This window comes from Corvus moneduloides, chromosome 7, assembly GCF_009650955.1.
Source record: "Corvus moneduloides isolate bCorMon1 chromosome 7, bCorMon1.pri, whole genome shotgun sequence".
NCBI classification, from domain to species: domain Eukaryota; kingdom Metazoa; phylum Chordata; class Aves; order Passeriformes; family Corvidae; genus Corvus; species Corvus moneduloides.
This window is the reverse complement of record NC_045482.1, coordinates 2708547-2731644: the sequence shown is the minus strand read 5'-3', so window position 1 is coordinate 2731644 and position 23098 is coordinate 2708547. Positions and strand designations below refer to the sequence as shown.

The following is a 23098-nucleotide window of genomic DNA, read 5'->3' as shown; positions in this document are numbered from 1 at the left end:
TTGGCTCTCTAAACACAAAGCAGTCCCCGTAGGTATCGAAGATTCAAACCTTTCCATCAAAGTGCTTATGGGAGTAACAGCAGAAAAAGGTCATGGGACCAAACCAATTAATACCAATGAATGTGACATCAAATCCACCCCATTTCCAGGTGATCTTCCAGCACTGAGGTACAAAATAGCCTAAGGAGGAAAAAGGAAAAGCTTTGTTCTACTGTGTTTCACAGACTTGTCCTCAACAAGATGCCAAGATGCTGCTACCCAGACTTTGCTGGTAGTTCACCCAATGGACAGGCCAGGCCAGAACAGTTCCTGCCCAGCAGCTCTGTCAGCACCACAGGGCTGGCAGTGAGGAGCTGATGTTTCCCTTCCCTCTGCCATGCTGGCAGCAAAGCTAGCCCACAGGAGTTGGGAGCAGCACAGCAAGCACAGGCAGGGGGACCAGATGATCCCTGTGTTTATACATTTCCCCCAAATAACCCACACCAATGTGCAGTCTTACCAGGCTGCAGCTTCCATGCAGACAGCTTTGTCCTGAGCAGAATGTGTGCAGGAATTTCATTAGCCAAGACCCAATTCTCCTGGAAGACTGCCACACAAAATAACTGCTCCAGAGTAAGTTTGGTCTTAAGACACTGGACTTCTGGAGGAAATGGAACCAGCTTCAATCCCCTGCCTAGAATTATTGCCTTCCTTGAATTAATTCCCTTCAGTGGCTTGCTCCTTCCATGAGCCTTGCCCAGGCTGATCAGGGATAACCACGTTGGGTCCCAACAGAGCCAGTCAGGTTCAACCTCAGCTCAAGAGCTTAGGACAGCACACAAGAGAGGGGCTTTATCCCCCTAAAGGCTGTGTAGGTGCCAGCTGGGTGAAGCACTTGCTGACATCTCTTTTACCAGAGAGATGCACCTTTGGACACTCCCGTGCTTGTTATCATTACAAGAGGGCTGTGAGACAACAGAGCCACAGCACCTCCCAGCTATGCCATTTCTGATTTGAGAGCAAAAGCAGCTACTGCTGCTTGGTACTACTCAGTTGCCTGTTGTTTCCCTGAACCACTTGCAGAAATATTGAAACATCACTCAAAAAGATCTCACAGTATTTACTAAAAATGTTACCTTATGTTAACTATTAGGGGTGTTAAACTGATGCTGTCACTGAACCCCAGACTTTGCTATTGAAGGTGTTATCAGGTGTTCCAAATGAACTAATTAATTATGAGTAACAGATCATTTTCAAGGGAAGATGCTTGAAAATCATTAACCTGAGGAAGAACTTCTTGCCTGTGAGGGGGATGAAGCCCTGGCACATGTTGTCCAGACAAGCTGTGGCTGCCCCATCCCTGAAGTGTCCAAGGCCAGGCTGGACGGGCCTTGGAGCAGCCTGGGATAGTGGAAGGTGTCCCTGCCCATTGCAGGGGGTGGGATGAGATGAGCTCTAGGGTCCTCCCCAGCCCAAGCCATTCTGTGATTTACAGTATTTTTGATCAAGATCAATAAAAACGTCTATAATCTGGAATGCAAGTCTTCGAATTCTATCTCTTCACATGAGGTAATGACCACTAGATAATCTTTAAAGTCCCTTCCAACCCAAAGTATATTTCTATGAGATGCCCCAATCATCTGTGCACATTAAGTATATGCAGGTTATCAGGAGAATACTACTATAAATACATGTTATAGCTCAGGTTCTTTATTACCTTTTAAAAGAAGATTTTCTTTGATAAATTCATCTACTCACAGCTTCTGACTAAGCCAGACTACTATGGCCATCAGGGCCACAAGTCTCTCATACTTCCTGAAATACCTCTTCCATTTTCAGCCTGCCTCCTAGTACTTTCCTTTAGTGCACCCTAGGTTTTGGACTAGAAGAGACAGTGAAAAATGATCCCTACACACTCCTTACCACATGCCTCAGGAGTTTGGAGCCTTGCTTTCAGAAGCCAAAATCCATCCAGTGGATTAAGGCACTTGATCTATGCTTACTACAAGGCTCTTTTATCAAGTGCTACCCCTCTGCTTTCAACAATGAGCAAGAGCAAATTACGCAGCCTCTGTGTCACTGACCTCTAAGTTTTGCGTACTTGCAGTGCTTCAGTAGTGTTTGGCACCTGCTGTAACTCTGGCATCCAGGTCCACTGTGAGGCTCTTCAAGGCTACATCTACTTAAGCTGATCACACTCTGAGAGACCTGAAGCAGATGGGCCAGAGTTCATCTTGGTTAAGGATCTCTCCTCAGTATGATATGGAGTGATTCTTAATGTGACTGGAGAGAAATGCTGCTTGATAACACAACTGGATTCAAGGGAACAGGGACGAGGTTCAGAGCATAGCTTAAAAAAACCCAAAACATTCATGGCAATTTTCTAACTTGAGTTTCTTTGCATCTGCCAAGGAACAATGGCTGAATCTGTAAAAGTGCTGCCTCTACTTTAGGACATAGAGCAGGATTAGTGATGGGTCGAATTTCTTTCTGATACAGGGCAGAAAATCTCAATTCTTACACATTTTGCAGAGATTCACTGCTACTTTTGGAAAGAACACTGCATTAGGTATATCGATGTACTATGAAATGCCAAGTTAAAATGTACCATAACTGCTAAGACAAATGCCCAAGCCCATGCAGTATCGACTTGGTACCTCATTCTCTGCCAGTGTTTATCTGTACAAAACTCCAAACCACATTTATCCCAGGGGCTGTTCCACTAATTAATGAGCCCTGCATTTACTGAAGAGCAATCACTCAGTCTAGCATAAGTGATAGATCAAGATACTCCAGCTACTCAAATCCAGCAGATGCTATTGAAAACTGTACCTGTTCTACCTGCTGTGTACAGTTCTAAGAGTTCTACAGAGCACAGGACCTCCAGCAGCAATGGTTACAGAAAACAGCTCTCTTCCTCTGCAAAAGCAGCTCTTGGGTGTGGTACACCATCTCCACAGCTGTACTGAGCTCACAGAAAAGCACTTCCATTTACCTGTTGAGATATGTACGGGATATGCACTTATTCTGCAGCCAAGCTCATGCAACAGATGCTCCCGACTTAATGCATACAAAACTTTCCTTATTACAAACAATACAAAAACAAACACACACAACTTTTGTTCTATCCCACAACCATCATTCTTATTGTGTATTATTCCAAGACACCATTTTTCAATTACAAATTCACAAACTAAGATACAAAATATTACACAAGAGCACAGAGTGAGGAAGATTCTGACAATAACTTCTGAGCCATTATGAGAAATATTGTAATAAATATGAAATAATCAAATATTGATCCAGTGTAGCCAGCTGTATAGGTGCAACTGTGCAAAGTGAAGCCTAATTCTTCCGTGATCACTATTTTTTTTTCTTTAAAGTAGCCATGAGAGCAACCATCCAAATTTACAAAAATATTTATTATAATAATTTAATAAGGAACCTGATGCTTCAAAGCCTTCAGAAAATAGAACTGAATTCTAGTTACACATTTACAAGCATAAATGAGGACAGAAGTGAGTAAAGCATTCACCTTTTTACAAATAAGTAAATTTTAGACCAAGATTTTTAAATACAGTGTTCTCAAATTGTCTACTTCCAGATGAGTTCAGGCCATTAATTTAACTCTGATTTCTCCAAGACTTATCCCATGCCAAGAATTTCCAGCAAAATTCACTTGTAAGAAGTTATAATAAATGTCATATATCACCTTACATGTCTGCACAGGGTCAAATGCATGGAGTCCATTTTTTAAAAAACACAAATTCTGGCCTGGAGAATCTTGATAAATACAGTAGATCTTTATCAATGGAAGTTAAACACAACATAAAAGGGGTCATGCTCAATTGCCTACAAAGGGCTGGTTCAAATCAAGAAAGTAAAAGGTTTCATTTTGCAAAATCCCAGTTACAAAAAGTCAGTGATCTATTAAGTCAGTGATTTATTAAGCATTTATTAAGTTTGGTGTAAAAATAAAACATACTAAATAAGCCAAGGCACACTTTACAATCCTCTCCTCCATTGTACATTTATTTATTCCAGCACATCAGTTATCTTAGTCACTCACTTAAATGCTCAAAGCTCTCCTGAATCCAAATCACAGCTTCAGAGCAGCGTTTGCCAGTGTGTCCCAGCTGCTCAAGATTCAGCCCATTTTAAAGCCTTGCTCTCGAGATGCTGCTATTTGATATTCACTTCACAGGCAGGAGCTGAAATGACATCACACAGTCTATGAGCCAGCTGGAGGGGGCCATCCACACCTTGCCCTGCCGGATCTTCTCCGGCTGGAACTTGGAAGCCACGTCATAGATGACATATTGGGTGCAGAGCCTCTGGTCAGAGGTGGGCTCTGCATGGTAGGCCACTGTGTTGATGGTCTGTGTCACATCACTGTCTGGTTTGGGCTGCCTAACCAGGACCTGGCCTCCTGCTGCTTTCACCAGCTCCAGCAGATCACTCTTCTGGTGATGTTTGAAAGATCCCAAAAAATAGAAGTAGCATCCATCAAACAACTTAGGCAGCTATGTGGGGGGGGAAAAAAAAACCAAGCATAAATACAGGACTTCACAACTGACAGAGAGGAAGAAAGTGGAAAGGAAAAATCAGAGCATACAAAACACCTACAATTTAAAATAAGCACCACTGGACACTAGAACAGTAACATGCAAGGTTCTAAGGGTAAGTATGCAACCAAGAAAAGCTTGTTTATGTGGTAAATCCTTGCTTCTGTTTAAATACTTTCCAGCACAATGGGGTTGGAACTATGAGTTAGGAATATTTACAGCTACTGTTACAATGAAGTTAATAAATTCTCCAGTGTAATCCAGCAAGTAACCAGGAATGATCCCAGTTAAATATAAAAATGGCCCTAAATGGAAACAAATAGTAATAAAAACATTTTTCTTTCAACTTTCCAAACTGTGTTCTAAAGCTGAGCAGAGAAGGCAGAAGCACATCACTTCCTGGCCCATCAGGTGTAATACAGTGAGTGCAATACAGTGTTCCCCTGACAAGGTTACAGCAACATCTCCACTAATGGAGAAAAATGACAGCTTTATGGGTGTTCACAGCTCTTTGGATCACCTTGCACATAATCAAATTTCTGTACAAGACCACATTAAAATTTTACATCTCCTGCACCTTTGCGTGTGGCAAAGGGCAGAGCTGCCCGAGCCCCAGGTCATTAATCCAGGCTGTCTGGAGCAATAAAACCCACCAGCTGCTCCCGGTTGAGCCGCCCTCGCTGGGGGCCACCTTGGACTTCGTACTTCTCTTCTTGCTCTCGAACACAGCTCTGCAGACAGGCTTGTACCCCTACAAATACCACAATAAGGGAGGCAAAAGTTAGAGACCCCAGGCTTCAAGAGAGGCTTGCATGTCATTTTAGGGAATAAAGAGCTGTGCTAAGACAAAATTATTACAGTGCAAGACATACATCCACACAGCACCAAAGCTTGTGTGCTTTAGCAATTTGCTTTTAAAACCCGAAAAAATTTACAACAGTGCCTGAAGATGCAAAGTGAGATGGAGAGAAGTAATATGGCACTAAAATCAGTGCTATAAACACCAGAAATTATTAGCTCTTCCTCTTACCCTCTAAAGGTCAACCACTTAATGTCAAATGTCAAACTGCTGATTGTTGGGAAGCTCAAAGCCAGCATGCAGAGCCAACACGGCAGTTATGAAATGGACACAACTGCCTGATGAAGAGCAATTACAAGGCAAGCACAAAGCTGCTTCTGAGCAGCTACGGCCTCAAATAACAAATCAGATGGGATTTCAAGGTCTCCAGGATCAGCACGAACTGGAGATTTATGCTGGGGTTTAACAGTGGCATTCATTTCTGTTAGCACTGCTGCATAATGAGATTGTCTTTTAGAGTCAACATGTTTTTACCTTGTTTTAAGGCCAGTTATTTTTTCCAATGGAGAATGCACTGATGGTAATGCATTGCTAACGTCCATAAAGCGTACTGCCTGACCTCACTCCGGGGAGAGGAATTGCTGTGGTCACCCATTCAAGGATGGAACATTTTGCCTGCATGTACATTGCAGTCATTAATAAGAATTACCCAGGAAAAAGTTTGCAAAGCTGATTTTGAAAACGGTTGCACAAGGATTTACAATGTGGCCGAGGCCGTAACTTTTATAGCACCTCACTCCTTGTACAGTGTTTCTAATTCAGGCAACTTATTTGCACCGGGAAAATAGGAAACCCACAGTACATAAAAAATATAAACTGAACAAAATCAAAAGAGAAATGGAGGATTGACCCTAAAAAGGAAAGAAGTCCAAGGCCATGAAGAGAAATATAACTGACAAAAGTACTTGGATGCCATGGCAGTAAGTAGCCAATGGATAGGAATATCTAATCCAGAGAGATCTTGAAAGAAACTCTCAGTAATTTGCTGTCAGTTCATACAAACTCACAAAATGCAATGGGAATTCACATTTTGGGTAGTAGGTGTCCTTCAAAGTGCTTACATCAAAAAAGATAAACCCCTACAGAAAATTACTACTGGCTGAATATTGCAGCAAATATCTCCCTCCCTGTACAAGTATCAGATTGATTATTTGCACTTGTTCATTCCTTCAAGGAAAATTAACATGAACTAGAAGGGCAAACCTAGTCATGGATTTTCCAGAAAGGCAACTCACATATTCATTATTGATAACAGCTATGAATACTGATAACTTAATTTCAGTACTCATAACTCAAAAATAAATCTAAAAGCTATTTCACATTTTATTTATTTATTTTAAATCACCACAGTTCAACAAGACTTCCTGCGTCCATGTGCCTCTAACTTACACTGCTATCCTTTCCCTCCAAGGAAATACAGATATTAATGGGTGCCACTTACAATAAAGGAAGAAGTCTCATCTAATCTCAAGAACGGAACTGTCCTTTCATTAAGAGCATGCTTTATTTCAATCCACCATCAAAAGCTCGATTTCAAGGACTTTCACTACAGAGATGAGGTTTGATACAGTAAGTACATCACAAATTGAGCATCCAGTGCCAGCATCAGTAAATGAAGCAAATGTGATACAAAAGTAATAAAAGATTGAATGAATACAAAAGACTACAATGTCTTTTTGAACTGCTGCTTGCCTGAAAAAAAAAAAAATGAAGTCAGGGAAGTGACTAATGTTAACGGAGTGTTGATGTCATAGAATGCAAAATCAGTGAGGTCTGTTTCACATACATACATCAGTCCATTTCACACTGCCAGGTCCTCCAAAGAGCCTGAAACCCTCAAAGTTCCTTGTCACACGTAATTACAGTCCTCCAACAGGGCCAGAAGAGAGACTCATCCACCTGTGTCCTGTTTTCACTGTGCCCACAAGAATCACAAGGCAGACATCTGTTTCCTGGAGAAACTGGAAGCATGCAAACAGCCAAGTGTCTGCATGATCAGCATTCTCATTAATTTTAACTTTTCTTTCCCAGCTAGAAACAGGCCAGATCTGTGTCTTAACAGGTTTGTGACACAAAAGCTGTGTTTTCCACATAGCATAAAAAGCCAAGAGTATGCATTCTCAGTGCCCAGGTATTTTCCCTGGACATAAATATTTTAAGAGGCTACACTGTTAGGCCTACACACACACACCTTCATGGAGCAACAGACCCTCTGGGGTTTTTTGGTGATGGAAAAATAGTACATTTTCAATTAGTGAACATAGTTTTCACACAAGATCTAGAAGGAGAATTTGCTCTGACACATGGGCCAGAAAAACTGATGCAGTAGCAACCAGTGTTTGGGGAAGGTGCTTACAACACTGAGGTGAACAGTCAAGGATTATCTATCCATGGAGGAAGGATTCCTGACTATAGGAAGGAAAGCAAAATACTCTTAAGTGATGGATACCAGTATGTCTTTTGCAGATTTTGTTCAGACTGATTTGTTGCCAAGTGGCTCCTTTCTGTTCAACTACTCCTGCATGCTACAAAATTTGCATTAAAGAATTAAAGAAGTCAAATATCATAACAAAAAAAGAAACAAGAGGGGAACATGCTCCTGTTCTCATATTTGAGATAAAATGAGAGAGGGCTTAAGCTGTTTTTCTACCTAATTCATTATCCATTTGTTTTAACAAAAGATTATTTTCCTGTTTGTTTTCCCCCCTCTCCACACAAAATGTAGTGTCAAGCCACCACTTGCTTCTATATCTCTAAATCTCCATTATCATTTTCAGGTGCAGTGAATCCTAATGGATGCAATAGCACAAGTGAGGTTCTCAAAGACAGCATAATCAGCTTTGGTTGTGTTATGGTGTCATTTGGAAGCAGCAGGAATGCACAAGTTTTACCATTCTTCCAGGAGATGGTATCGACCACCACAAAATGATCTTGTGCTTAAAACAATAATATCCCAATTTCACACTTGAGAGCAGGGATACAAACAGAAGATTAGAACACACTGCAGGCCCTTCCAACCTGGTTTTTTTTTTTTCCACTGCTAGGGATTTTAGTTTCTGTGAAAACTGAGTGCTAAGTTGAGTCCATTCAGTATAGCCCAGGTCACTTCCTTCAGCAGGCATTATTCACTTTAAAGCTGCTAACGTGTATAAGTGGCTGGATAACAAGACAGTTCCCTTTTAATGGTCTCTTCACCCAACTGAGTATCATACCGATTAAGATAATGTATAAAAGGAAATAAAACTCCATACTTTACCCACAGGTGTATCAGTCTGCTACTTCTACAGGGACTTTTCCAGAAGCTCTTTTGACATTACATCACTTAAGTCAAAATCTCCCTTTGATTTCAAATAGAAGCCATGTTTAATTGACTCCCAAAAGTCCTGAGATCAGACTCTCGTTTCTTTAGCACTATATTGAAAAGCCACCAGTGAGAACTTGATGCCAGGGCACTGGTCAGATGAATGGACTGAAAGAAATAATTGCTATTATCCTAATCTAAAAAATGATCAGGACACCATCTCCCTTCTGAAACAGAGATGGACACCTTAAGTACTTATGCAAAAAAGTGTTCAGAACAGGACTGAATCTCAGGACAAGGACAGCCCTAAAGAAGGTCTCTGAAAATGGAAGGGAACCTAACTTACTTTTGAGAAGACACCTGTAGTTTTACGAGCAGGTGGAGATCAGGGTTGTGTTCTTTTCCTCCACACATTCGCAGTCTGTGCATTCTTGACCAGCCAGCCTGACTAAAAATCAAGTCTGTTCTGTTCTAAAATAAGGCCATTCCACTTGCACAGGGTCTCAGCCAATCTTGACTTATTCCCTAATACTACTGCCGATAAGTTTGGACCATCTAAATTTGAGGTTGTTCATGTTCTCTTCCTTGAAGAGAAGAGGGTGATTATTACAACCACGTGTTAATGGCCCTTTAGTTTAATCTCAGTAGTTGGATCAATCACCCATGAAAGGGCATGACTTGTATGAAGGCAAGTGGCATTTCAATTCTCACGGACTAGAGCTGCCTTGCAGTGCCAGCTTCAGTGTGCAAGCACTGATGAACGAAGCTGGCCTGACACAACACCATTGTGGGGCCAGATCCCATGGGCACAGGGGTCATGCAGAGTTCTGCCCTAGAAATACAGAACATCACAAGCCTCAGAGCCTCTTAAAGAGCTGATTTCAAACTTGCAAGTTTTAGGTATAAACAAGGTCATTTGCACCAAATTTTAGCAAAACCCAGGCCTGCATTAAAGTCTCTAGAAAACATGGCAGAAAGAAGTTTTAGCTTAATGCGTCCGCATTTAGCTTGGTGCCACCACACTTGGCAAGCAGAGCACCGCTCATTTTTTCCCCTCATTAACAAGATCAGTAAAGCATTACTACTTACACTGATCCTTATTACCTCACTGAGCAGCTGCCCCTGCCTTCTCACCTTCCAGATCTAAGGAGCAAGCAGGTTAACAGGGTGTCCACTCTAACTGACCTTTGATACAAGTGCAGCTGCTAGTACTGGAAATAAAAGAAATCATTATTTGAAAAATTTAAGATCAGAGCCCTCTAATCCTTATTCATGCAAGTCTTATTGGTTTGTAATGAAACTAACTCCATCAGCAAAAACAATTTGAAGAGAATGAAGTACAAAAAAAACCTGGTTGCCAAGAACAAGTTGTAATCACCCACAGATACCCAGGGGTATCTCTCAGTAACTCAATTAGCCTTAGTGGAGTTTTGTTGGATTTGCATTAATAAAGCAAAGAGCAGAGGTTAGTCCCAAAAATCCCTCAGAATGGCTGAAGGTAATTTAGGAATACATGATAGCAACAAAGAAGATGAAATACTACACGTCCAAGATCTAGTAGAGACTGCAACTGATACTTCCTTAGCTCAATCTGCATTGGGAGTTTTAAAACTTACATGCAGATTGAGTAAAGCTTGGTGGGATTTTTTTTTCCCTAGAAAAGGAAGAAATCTGGACTGAAAGAAAGCTTTAGGGGAATTTGGCATGGCTGGCTTCAATTTGTTTTCATAAACAGCATTATCGGCCTCTACTACAGCACAGGAAAGAATTTTTATACTGTCTCTTACATGCTTATAAAGTGACTTCAGATTCAGAGATTTTCATGGCATGAGGTAAAGATGTCATTGGTGAAACAAGAGCAGTCTGTTTTTTTATCACATGGAAATGACACACGATCTGCAGAGACTGAAGTGAATCTGCTTAAGAATGGTAGTTTACAAGTTAATCCAGGTGATATTTATTGAACACAACAGAACAGATGCTTAGGAAGTCCTGAAACATTCCCAGAAGCTGGGAGCATGTGATATGAAAATCATTCCTTCTCTTGAAGCCTCAGGTGTCTTACTTTCTTTGGAAAGAAACCCTACTGGCCACGGCTGTTTCTAGAGTGATCAAAGTGTGTGAAGGTAGCCCTTCCTAAGGGCAGGTTAAATTCCACCAGGAGTGCTCATCCTCTGGATCCCATCACAGGCTTTTTAATGAATGAGGTTGTATTTCCCATCCTCTTCCTTACAAAGGGCTTCCATAATGCAATGTTTTCTTCAAACCAGGAGTGAGCTAGAACAAAGGACTGCCACAAATATGAAAAACTGAGTACCTGGATGACACAGAACGGAGGGAGCTTTGGAAACACCAAGGTTTCCTTTTCTTCTAGACCTTATTTCAAACCAACCCACTTCCAATCTCAGCAGACACCACATTTAAGATATTCTCATGCCCATTTTCTCCTCTGCAAACCCCAGCACAGTGTAAAACTTTGAGCTCCTTTCCAGCAGGTGCAGACACTGTGGGAGTGCAGAAGTTCAGCCCCTGCTGCTTTGAAGCACTGCCCTCAGCTGCACACCCAATACCACCAGAACCTGCACTCTGGAGAGTTCTAAAGCCTCTCAGAGCTATGAGTCCTTTTGCAGGAGGCAGCTGAAGTAAGTTTCCAAGTGCAAACAGAACATGAAACTCCAGTGATCAAAAATTTGGGGTGTTTTAAGGAGGGAGGGCTTTGCTGAGAATCAGCCAGTTACCTACAAGATCTTTATGCATGAAAGAGAGACAGTCCAGCCTGAGGAGCAGTCAGCTCAAGCAGCTTTGCACTCCTCTGCTCTAACAGCCTAAACAAAGATGGGCACAGGAAATTCAAAAAGATGTTTTCACCTTGAAATGTCAGTCATGCAGTCCTCTAGCTCTTCCAGGCAACTCCCTGTTGTTGCGAGTCCTTACAGGAAAAGCAGTTTTTTCTGTCTCCTTATAATGATCAGAGCTGAATCATTGCTGCTCCAGGTAAGCAAAGCAGAGGAAGGAATGAGCAATCAGATGCTTAGAATTCTGCCAGACACTTCACTGCCAGGACTGACACAAGCTTGTTTCAATGCGTATCTTTACTGAGATCATTTTTCATTCCCTGCTTTAACAGATGACAGTAACTTAAAGAAAAAAGCAAGCTGAAAAGCTATTAAAGACTTCTGCTGGTTTTAATTACACTGTTCTATGCTCCACATAAAGCTTAGAGGAAATACAGTGATACTTGAATCTTTGTCTCAGCCCACTCGCAGAAGGATAATGACTCGCCACTTCGTGCCCTATTACCATCCCAGAAATAATAAAGGCAATAAAATAATGAAACCAGCGAAAGAGATGGCCAAGGGCAAGGAGCACAGTGACAACACTGCCTCAATTCAATTCTCTGGTGCCTGGGAAGTGGATGCACTGCTGACACCATGTCATTTACAGAAAAGGTGGAAAAGCAACTGGTAACATGCAATTTTTCTTCTGTGAAGATCTACTATTTCTCAGTGGTGACATCCTTTCATCCTAATCTCCCACCTGAAGACAAAAGGGAACCCCAAAACTGAGGATATGTACTTGAGTCTTGGCTCTCCAAGACTCAGCTCAAACTCTGCTGGAAAATTCCACATTACCTCTCTACCAATACCAATACCATTAGGATGCTGGATCTGCATGTACAGACACATGGAAACAGGAGTATCCTAGAATCCTCCAAGAGAAGGAAACTGCTTTTTATGAGAGAAACAGATTCACAGCCTGCTGTAACAAAAGAGTTAACATAAGAGACTCTCAAATGAAATACTGTTTCTGCAAGCTTGTGATGTTTCTTTAAGAAGTGGTATAATGTGTAGGCTATAAATACAACTTTAGGGATAACAGTCAAATGCAGCTTACCTTGTAGTAAAAAAAAATTCAAACACTCATTTATGCACAGTCAGCACTTCATTAAGTGCCTCACTGAGCTTTGTTTTTTTTCAAATATTTTAGTGAATTTTTTCAACATGAATTCACTTTAAGTGAATGGTTTAGAACAGTGAACCGTAAACAACTTCTTAAATTTATTACATAACCAGAAAATGCACATACTTCTGGAAGTTTATTTGCATCACATTTAAGGAAACTTATCCAAATAGAAGTCAAAAAGCCACGATAAATGGAAATGGGAAAGAAAAGCAAGGACCTCTTTTTCCTAGACAAATGTTCCATCAGCAGGAGTCCCATTATTTGTTATAACAATCTTTAACTTGTAATGACTCTGAAGAAGACTGATAACAGACTGGTGGGAACAGATGGAGTGGTGCTGTTAATTATAGGCACTTAGCTGCATCAGACCCCATGAGTTATTGCTAACATTTCCCACTAGGGAGGAGAATCACTCGCTTTTAAGTAGTATGTTGCTTACTAAGCTGGGAGCATTAGCAGTCAGGATTGTACTAATCAGTACCAACAACATAAAATAAAACACAGCTGCAAAAAAAACCCATAAAAATATTCCCTGAATAACCCCCGGACTATTTCATTAATTTTTTTTTTTCTTTTCCAATCACTTCTAAACATAAAAGTTCTTCCATGAAGATTTAAATTTAGGTCTCACTAATGAAATCTCCCTTCCACTCAGAAGTTTTCTAAGCATCTGACTAGCAGGGAGATGAAATGAAATAAAGGCAGCATGTAGGACAGAATGCATTGCAAACCTTCTGGGCTGAGTGAAGCCAAGCACCTGCCATGGGATTCACCACAGAAACATGGTATTCAGTCAAAAAAACCAGCATGGAACAAACTGTCTGGAAGCCAAATGAACACCCTGAGTCCAGTGTTCAACCTGATGCTGTGCTTTAGTTTGCACCTTCTGAGGCTCTTCACAGTGTTTTCATGAACATTAGTGAGCGGAAAATCCAGATCATTAAAGAATCCTTATGTTCTGATGTTTAGCCACACAGTGGAAAACTGGGATGAAATCTGTCTGTGAGTTTTCCACGGGTAATTAACTCATTTGTAGTGTACTTATTAGCTAAAGGGACTTAGCCATAAAGGTCAAGGGGAAGAAGATGGGTTTTGCAACTACTGTGAAAGCACACACTAAGAAATACATCAGAAAGAATAAACTAAAAAATCAAAATTTAGGGTCTAAGTCCACAGAACAGCTGTATAAAAAAGCATGCACTGTTATAAACGTTAATTACAGACTGCATGAAAGACGACTTGCATACTAACTTGGGTTAGAAGTTACAACCTTCAATAGATCTCTGCTTGTATGTAAACATAAGCTTACTTCCTACAGGCCTGGAGCATATATCCCAAACAAGCCAAAGTCTCCTCTCAATTTCAATGCAAACTGCTCATAACAAATCCCAGAATTCAATAAAATCCTTCCTTCTCTCCCAGGATATCTTCCATAATCTTCCAAGTCAGTCTTAATGTAGCAAGGAAGAAATTCACTCCCTACTGACACTTAGACTATGACCTATCCAACACACCTAACGATGAAATGCACTAATTTACCAAGGAAGTAGTAGCTACATTTAATTAAATATATTCAATTAAATTTCTGGTCGTTCACAAGATTTGAAAACAATCCCTTGCACTTTGTGTTAAGATAGCATTGATATCAGGGCAGTTAAAAAAAAAAAGTTTCCTTGGAATCCCATCTACAATTTCTGGTTAGAAACCCCAAGGAATCCCACATATTTAATACTTACATTCAAACTTGAGGACCCAACATCCAGTCAGAACAGCCATCATGCATTTGACAGTACTTGGCATTGGAACATCGGGGATAACAAGATGAGTTACTAGGAGAAAGATTACATCAGTAAGACTAAAAGCACAGGAAAATCAGAACCGTGCCTGGCTGAAAAGCAATCAATCATTATTTAAAGAATAACCAGACCATAATAATTTATCAGCCACTCTTTCCAGCGCAAGGAGGTGATTTTTGACACTATGATCCGAGTTAGTAGAAGAGCTATTAGAAATTTTGTGGGTTTCAACGTACACTTGCTGTGAAAAAGGGATGGTTTTATAGTTCTACGCTAACACTTAAATCTTCAGATGAGCTAACAGAACTTCACTCAAAATTCTGGAGTAGTAACCCAGAAGTGAAAGATGGTAGGGGGAAATTACCTTAGCATTTTGTTCCCAAGCACTCCAAAGGAAAACTAACCAGGGATTAAGATAATGTTCCCATCCTCAAAGAGGGGAAAAGAACTCAAGCAAACCCCATAGTCTGGCTTCACCAATTTAATGAAGAACAAAGTCTGAAGGAGGGTAGCACGTGAGAAGACATGTCAACTTTTAGTCAATGCCATGCTCTTTTCTCGAGGCACCATTTGCCCAAGGCTCACTTCTGGAGAGTAAAACCTTTACAGGATGTCTCACACAGAGCAGAGACCTTAAAGTTGGTAAAAGAGGCGTAAAGAAAAGAGGTCTCTGAGGAGGCTTTGGGATTTTAAATAACAGACAATAAACTGCCAAACTGTGGCTCCCCGAGAAACTTCCTGCCTTGGTAGACAGACAAGCTTTATATGTGTTTACATGCAAAACACACCATCACTCCACTACAGCTACAACTCAGGGATTTCAGAAACTGCACTTCCCAGGAGCGATAAAAAACCCTGTTGCAGGTAGTATCTTAACAGATAAAGTGCAGAACTGTAATTACTTATATTTGGACAGAGACATTTCAACAAGACTCCATACCTCTGCTGTTAAATTCAGTGCACCTCTGGGCCTTCAGGACTGTTGCTAATTTGTTCAGCAATTTCTGCTGCTCCGCACTAAGATTGCTCCCCAGTACACCAAGAGGTCCATTTCTTGGCTGGCTGGAGCTCAGTGCCTGCATGAACAGAAAATTCTGCAATAAGCTGAATGTTTGGGAACACAAGGAAAGCAACTTACTTACTGGACAGCTTTCTTTCTCAAGAATAAGCATTTTGAAACACAATTCATGGCAAGCTTAGTGGACAGAGTCCACGAATAAATCTCTATGTAACAAATCAGCTCCACAGGAAAAAAGCTTCACATTAGAGGTACTTCATTTAGCTTATGCAAGGTACCAAAACACCTCATGGATCAGTTTTTCCTCCCTTGCCCTTTTTGGTGCTTTCTAAATACACTGGGGTGCACACATAGAGCTGGTTGGACACCGTGTAAACAGCTTGGCAGACTGCAGTGTTGAAGAGAAAAAATTTCCTAATTAAATAGTAAAACCACCTACTTTTAGCAAAGTATTAACAACAGATAATGGTATTGAGCAACCTTTATAATTAATATCTGCATTTCCATTTAGTCAAGATCCCTAATACTTTGGCCTGTAAGCAATGAATGCTTAAGTGGGGTTTTTGATGCGGACAGTACTAATGCAAAGTAAGAGGAGCTTTATGCTCACAAGGGTAGAATACTTTAGCTCCTGGATTTTCCTAAATACTCCAGATTCCATAGCACAGACACATCTTTAAGATCCAGTTACCCCACAGCCTCAGGCTCTGGATCAAATCATCCAAGTGAGCCAGCAGCCATCCCCTGGCACACACTCACCCCAAAGCAAATGCAAATACCAAAATGGTTTGGCACAGAAGAGCCACATCTCACATTTGCTACAGGTAGGAGGAAGAGCCACATTAGTCCTGGTTTAGCTGCAACAGTTTACTTTTGGCCACTGGGTATATTGTGCCCTCAATGAGGAGGGATCATAGCAGGCTGCATAGGCTGGAGTAGATTAGGGCTGTTTCTATCAGCCAGGTCAGCTTAATCCTCATTCATTAGGAAGCACAAAGCATTTCATAATGCAGTAACTTGTTAGGTCTGAGTACCTGATTCTGGATACAAGTCCTGACAAGTCTTTGTCCAAAGGAGGAGGGGAAAAAAAAAAACCAAACCCAAAACAATCTCCCTAAAGTTATTTTCAACTGCTGAGCTGGTATTTTCATTATTGGACAAAGGACGATGGTGGAACAGCCTTTTAAGGGGACACAAAAAGCACCTGGAACAAAGACTGCTGCTGCTTGCAGACAGTTTGGTAAGTAGAACAAATTTAGCTATGCAGAAAAACAACATCAATAGTAAAGTTCAAGCAGTGATACTTGAGGAATAGCACAGGCTCGTTCTCCTATAATAAAACCACATTACAAGAAACATCCTTTGTTTTCCCAGATAAAGCTCTAACACAGAACTTCATAGCTTGTCAGTGTTCCACATACATCCTAGAAATACTGTCCAAGACAGTTTCCCAGCCTATTTTAAATCTCCCTGTAAAGCAGGTGACGCACTGTACTTACAGCCAAGCCTTCAATACTTCAACGAAGAACACATGGCCGTTTTTTTGTTAAAAAGCAAAACACAAAAACAAACCCACACAGACATTTACCTCAGAGGGCTGGTTAAGTGAAAATGATTCATTCTTCACTGGTAACATTAGCACAGATTTCATCTTTTCACTTTCTGCATAGTCCACAGGCCGCAGACCAAATATATTACTGGCAAAACAAGCACAGATGGGTTTAAGTAAATAAAATGTGACTTGATTCTTAACTAACCATGCATATTAGCTGGGTAGCTTTCCCTCCCACTTTCTTATTAATATGTAATTTCAGCTAAAAGCACAAAGCTTAAAGTAAGAATTGCATCCAAGACAGATGGATACAGAATTACAAGCTGTTGCATTCAGCTGAGGAGTAAGGGATGTTCAGAGCAGAATGTTCAGTTAAATAAACCACATCCTTGTTAAACTGTTTCAAGATGCACTTTGATATCATTTGCAAGACCCAGAAATTTCAGCTTTAATCTTTCATTGCAGTCATGTAACCAAAAAATGTATTTTTGGCTTATCCGTTTGCCATAAAAGACACGTCAGAAGATTCTCCGTAGTGCATTAAACATGGAAGCTTGATGTGGCTGTGCTCTTACAGAAAAAGCTATCTGCTTCCTACTTGGGAACCACGGCTCCCTTGCACTCCCAAAATCTGAGTATGCATCTCATTTTCCTTCAGTGTGCTGTTCCACACAACACATTATAGCCAATTCAGTCAGATTTTAGTCGGTTTGCCAATTTTGTTGAAATCTATTGATTGTATGTGGCACCTCATAGTTATTAGTTGTGCTTCAAGACTGATTTCCTCTTTTAGCACTCCTCAGACAGAGGTGATTTGCTATAAACACATCAAGCTCAGCCATGGCTTCAATTCCTCCTTCACACAACTTTGCTGCTGCAGGACAGTAGTGAGGGGAGGGAAGCCTGAAATTGCAGAACAGGTATAATTGCCACCAGCAAACAGGAGCCTCTACCAGCACTCTGGGGAATATTCTGCTTGCTTTGCCCTTTTTGAGATTAATGGCTGTTGCAGCTGATCCTCTTCTCCCCAACACACTTAGCTCTGGCTCTCCAAAGGCACAATAAGAGCTCGTTATGGAGGGGAAGCTTGTCACCGAGAACAAAGCCCTGACTCAGTGTCTGAAATCTGGCAAGCTTAGTCATCAAACAATGAAACATTTAAAGAGGTCACAAAACTACTGCAGCTTTGAAGAGTGCTCTCTCAGCCACGAATTCCTATGCAAAGCAGGAATCCAGGAAGCTTTACAGGTAATTCCACATAAGGCCATAACCCAATCCAGCCCAAAGAGAAGCTCAAATTATTAAGTCTCCACTCTGACTTAACTGGGAGGCTTTGGCCAGCACTAAGCTGAAAGGGATGTCTGACCTCAGCACCCTTCTGTGCCGCTGGCTGAGCACTGCTCACTAGCACAGCCCCTTAGGAAAACAACAATCCACAAAAATCCCCCACAGAAGAGTCCAGGACGGTATTTTACACTATTACCAATCCCAAACTCTTCTATGCTACTAATGAGCATGGTGCAGGAATAAGACAGAAAAACTCTGCAGACTAAAAGATAATTGGTTAAATCTCTGCCCAGTCCTGGGAGTTGCAGCCCATTAAATATTGTCATGCTGTTCCTGCTTTGTCATGCATCATCAGGGTAGCTCTTGCCCTTCCTTGAAACAAGGCCAACATTCGACTCAAACTGCTGCAAGATAAAGTTCCTTTGAACAATGCATCCAGAGAGGGGATATATATATATATATATATATAATCACACACACTAAAAATCACTTTGAGGCTAGTTGGCTGACCTTTCACTGAGAGCTAAGCAGAGGGAGGAAATCACTGCATGTCAGTAGTAGAGATTTGGGTCTGCTTTTCCCTCCAAAGGCACAGTAAGATTCTTGACTGTTGGAAAAAAACCTCATGAATATTTACCATAGATAAATATATAGACCATCCCAGTTAAATATAGAAAATTTTTTGCCAATTAAACTGTACAAATAAGAGCTCCAGCTACTCCTTCTGTATTCACTTACAATTTTTTCCTAGTTTTAAGCTTGTTTCAGTTGCTTCTTACTAGACCATTGTGATATGCTGTCCCATCATTAGGCAGCATTGAAGAAGGAAGGGCTATTTATAGCATGCTAAGGTGGCACAGTTAAGTTGTGACAAACTTGGGAGCTGAGGTCTGAAAAAGGAACACCAGCACAAGAGATGGTTTAAAAGTTTTGAATATTTGCAACTAAGCAGATTGTTGAGCTTAAGGAGAGTGAGCAAATGTAGCTGAAACAGGGGAAAAGAGGGTTTACATAAAAAAAAGAACAGTACAAGGAACACAACCTAACAACAAATTTTCAAGTAGGATAGTGTTGTAATTTACTTTTCAGAGAAAAAGGATGAAAACTATATTTGTAGTTTTTAAGTAAGACAGAGGAATGGGAAACAGAAGCTTTAGGCAAATGGTGCTCACATCCATCTTTATCCAAACCAGCTGAACAAGGGAAATCATCCACTTTGTTCCGAGTAAAAGATGAATTTTAATCCAATATGCAAAACCAAATTAGACATGCACATTTCGTCCACCCTAACACACAAAGAGTGTTTTCAGAAATGCCAATAACTCTGTGTGCTCCTCCTACAAATCTGGGTTTGTTGGGAAAGGGTCCAGTGCACATGAAGAGTTCCACACTCAGCAGGAAGACACAACTGTTTCTGCTAGAGAGAAATCAGTGAGGTGCTTAAGCTGGAATACGAGGTCTCCAAGGCATCCTTCTTTCTACCAGAATGCAAGTGGGCTTTCTGGAAGTTTTTTTAAAACATGCAAGAGTCAGATGTACCCTTGGGTGCAAGCAGCCATCTATTAGCCATCAAGGTACTGAACAGTCAGCAGAGGGCTGTTACAGCTGGAACAAATCCAATCCAAGACTAGGATGGCTGTGCTGAGAACAAAGATGAGCCCAGTGAAGAGCAACTCAACCAAATCTTCTGACTTTCCACGAGATAATACTTTGTAATTCTTTGTAATGAGGAGTTTTAAGCTGCTCCATAAACCAAGTTTTGTCTCAGCCCCACAAAAGAGTTCAGTATTGAATGGAAATCCTGCAGCCAGGTCTCAGTGCAGTACCCACTCACTCCCACCTGGAAATCTGAGCGGCGCAGGGCTCTCCAGGCAGCACCCGGATTTTGAGAATGTGCTAAATAGAAACCTTTCCTGAACCTGACAGAGGGAAGAAAACCTAATCTGTGTAGCCAGAAAGACCATCTGAGATATCCAAACAGAGCCAGGGTTTTAATTAACCTGCTGTCAGCAGCAAGTTCAACATACTGTCTTGCACTCAGACAGCAAAGACCTGCACTATCTTGACTCAGAACAAGCAGACAAAAAGATATCAGACTCATGGGTCTAATGCCTCCTGGAATGACTGCAGGTCATAATCATTTTTGTCCCTGTGCCATTCATAATTGAGGACCATGGTCTACCCACCCTCAAGCATTCCCACAGGTTTGTTCAGTCAGACTCACAACTACTACACCTAAAAAAATAGAGCAAGACGACAGTTTTTACTAATGCTGAACTTACTGTGCATGAAGAACTGGAAAGACAGCCCATTTGAGTGAAAGCATTTAGGAAGTACTGTGAAATTGCAAATGCAGAGATCTAATTTTTCAAATCACTTGGCTTGCTGTGAAGCAAGGAAAAAAGACAGAATTCAAGCACGTTTTAAAAAGCCATAAAAATAAAAATTAGTTATGTGTAGGAGATTAACTTTAAAAAATTAACAGGACCAGTAGGACAATTAATAGGTCCACTGGTCCATATAATATTTTTCGTTTGTAGTTTGTATCTCTCCCAGTCAGTGAAAACTTCAATGAAGTTGTGGACAAATGAAGTGCCACAACTATTAAATCTCACAGATTTCCAAAAAAAAAAAAAATTTGCCAAGGAATTAGGAAATCCCAGGATTACTTTCTGCCAAAAGAGGAAGCCCCTACCTGTTTTTGCTTGGTCCAAAAGATAAGTGGCTGCTTCCTGTTATATAGAGCTATTTCTTAATGCACTATGAGTTAACATGAAAGGACAAAAACATAGCCTGAAAGGTACTTGGAATGAGATGCACTTGATGGGTTTGTGAATATCTGATATCTAAATCCGAAACTGCAAAGTCTCAGCTCTTTGGATAGGGTTGTACCTCACCCACTGAGGTCCCTCAGGAAGCAGCGGTATCTGCTTCCAGATATATCCTACATCCCTCCACAGACCAGTGGGTCTTACCTACCTTTGGACCTGCTGTCAGTCATTACTGCACACCTTTAAAATATATTTCATCTGGCACAATTGAGTATCATGCTAAATTTCGAAACTACTGCTCTAAGCAGGCTGTTCAATGCAAGCTGTTTTTATTCCAGTAGATTAACTCTCCAACACACAAGGGATATTAAGACACAAAACTGAGTTAATTCTACTGCTAAGACAGCAGCAAGACATCAGTCACTTCTGTGAGGTTTCATGCTACATATTTCATGGTGTCCCAAGTAACATTTGAACACATTTGTCATGTTCACATTTTACTTAGCTTAGCTAAAGTAAAACACTTAAGCAACCACAGTGAACTAATCAAACTTTCCTCCCTGCTCCGGTAAGATAAAGAAGAATCACTTTATCCCATCACATTAAGGAGGGCCCTCTCCTTGGCTGAAACTTAATTCATTGAGAATAGGTCTGAAGAGCCTACAAAAGGACTAGAAAGGGTTTTAAACACCAAAAAGAAAAAAAAAAGTGAATTAAAATTAGACCAATTTATCCATTTGACAAAATTGGTTTGGTATAGTCTTAGCTCACATACTGAACACCTCTCAAGTTAAGGCACTCCACAAAAATAAACCTTGGAGAAGAGCTCTAAGTTCTACTCATCACTACTTCAATTTCTACTGTAAAGACTCTAAAATAATAATGTGAAGGTGAGCATTAAGTACAAAGACACCAATTATAATTAGCCATAATGAAATGAACTATAATTGCACCATTTTAAGTGATCAGCCTGTTCTCATCTCCTGTTTTTAAAACTGGTCTGCTGATTTCAGGGATCTAGGAAAAAATGTCACTGAAGAAAAACAAGCTTCTTGTCAGATGGGACTCCATTATAAGGGTACCTACATCCACTAGGAAGAAAGAATTAACTAAACCTTCTACAGAAAAGAAGGTTCGAGTCCACTTACCTAGGCAAATCCAACCACTGCTTAATAAGGACCACAGCTACCAGAGGCAGTGGCAGCAAAAACACCCTGTAAGATTTGCAAAGTCATGATCCAGGGAAAGATCACAGCACAATTCATTGCTGGAAGCTATTAGGGCACAGGAGGGAAGGGAGGCACGAGGCATTCTTAGGAGTCCCACACACACTGTTTCTGTTTCCATCGTTTCTTGACAGTGCTTGGAAGAGGTCACAGCAGAGTCTTACTATTCAAGCCTGAACACTTTGCTTGTACATCTATTTCTCTGTGGCTCTAATGCTCTCTGTAAAAATGGAGGAGGGGAAACCCCAACCCCTTTCCATCAACACACACAGTGGCATTTCAACCAGAGATAGAGAGCCTACAGAAGATCTGGAAGACTCAGTTATTACAGGAGGGATGGACAGGACTGAATTTGTGCCACAGCACCCATGGTTGCTTTTGTCAGACAAATCACACAAAGATTAATGGCAGCTAAATTTGTTCTCAGAGACTTTTACTAAACATTATCTACAGTCAGTGAAAAGTTAAAGCAGGGCTTAAGGTTTACATAAATCTCTCCTTCCCTGATTAAAAAGCTTCTGTTTCAACAGAGTCATGTTTGCTCATGTAGAATGAGCTGAAAGAGGTTCAGCCTCACCTCTGTTTGTGTGAGCACACGCAGCAGAGACCAAGGCTAACAGGAGACCTGCAGAGTCCACTGCTGACATTTGGAGCCTGAGCTGTGCAAACCCACCAGAGCCGAAACCCTGTCACAACCTTGCAGCAAAGCTGTTGGCTGTGATATGCTTTCAAACACCAGACAAACACATGATAAGTGTGACACCACCGGTTCCTCATATAC

The 23098-nt window shown here is 40.9% G+C and overlaps 1 protein-coding gene across 1 annotated transcript in view; it reads right to left on the bottom strand.

Moving 5' to 3' along the window:
• Window positions 1-3380: 3380 nt before the first annotated feature.
• Window positions 3381-23098, bottom strand: part of BARD1 (BRCA1 associated RING domain 1) — a 40737-nt gene continuing 21019 nt past the window's right edge. The window contains exons 7-11 of the mRNA XM_032115062.1: window positions 17070-17178; window positions 15404-15539; window positions 14404-14496; window positions 5198-5295; window positions 3381-4502 (exon numbers count right to left, since the gene is read on the bottom strand). Coding sequence (XP_031970953.1) covers window positions 4173-4502; window positions 5198-5295; window positions 14404-14496; window positions 15404-15539; window positions 17070-17178 — 766 coding nt within the window. The 3' untranslated portion in view covers window positions 3381-4172. The remainder of the gene's footprint in view (window positions 4503-5197; window positions 5296-14403; window positions 14497-15403; window positions 15540-17069; window positions 17179-23098) is intronic.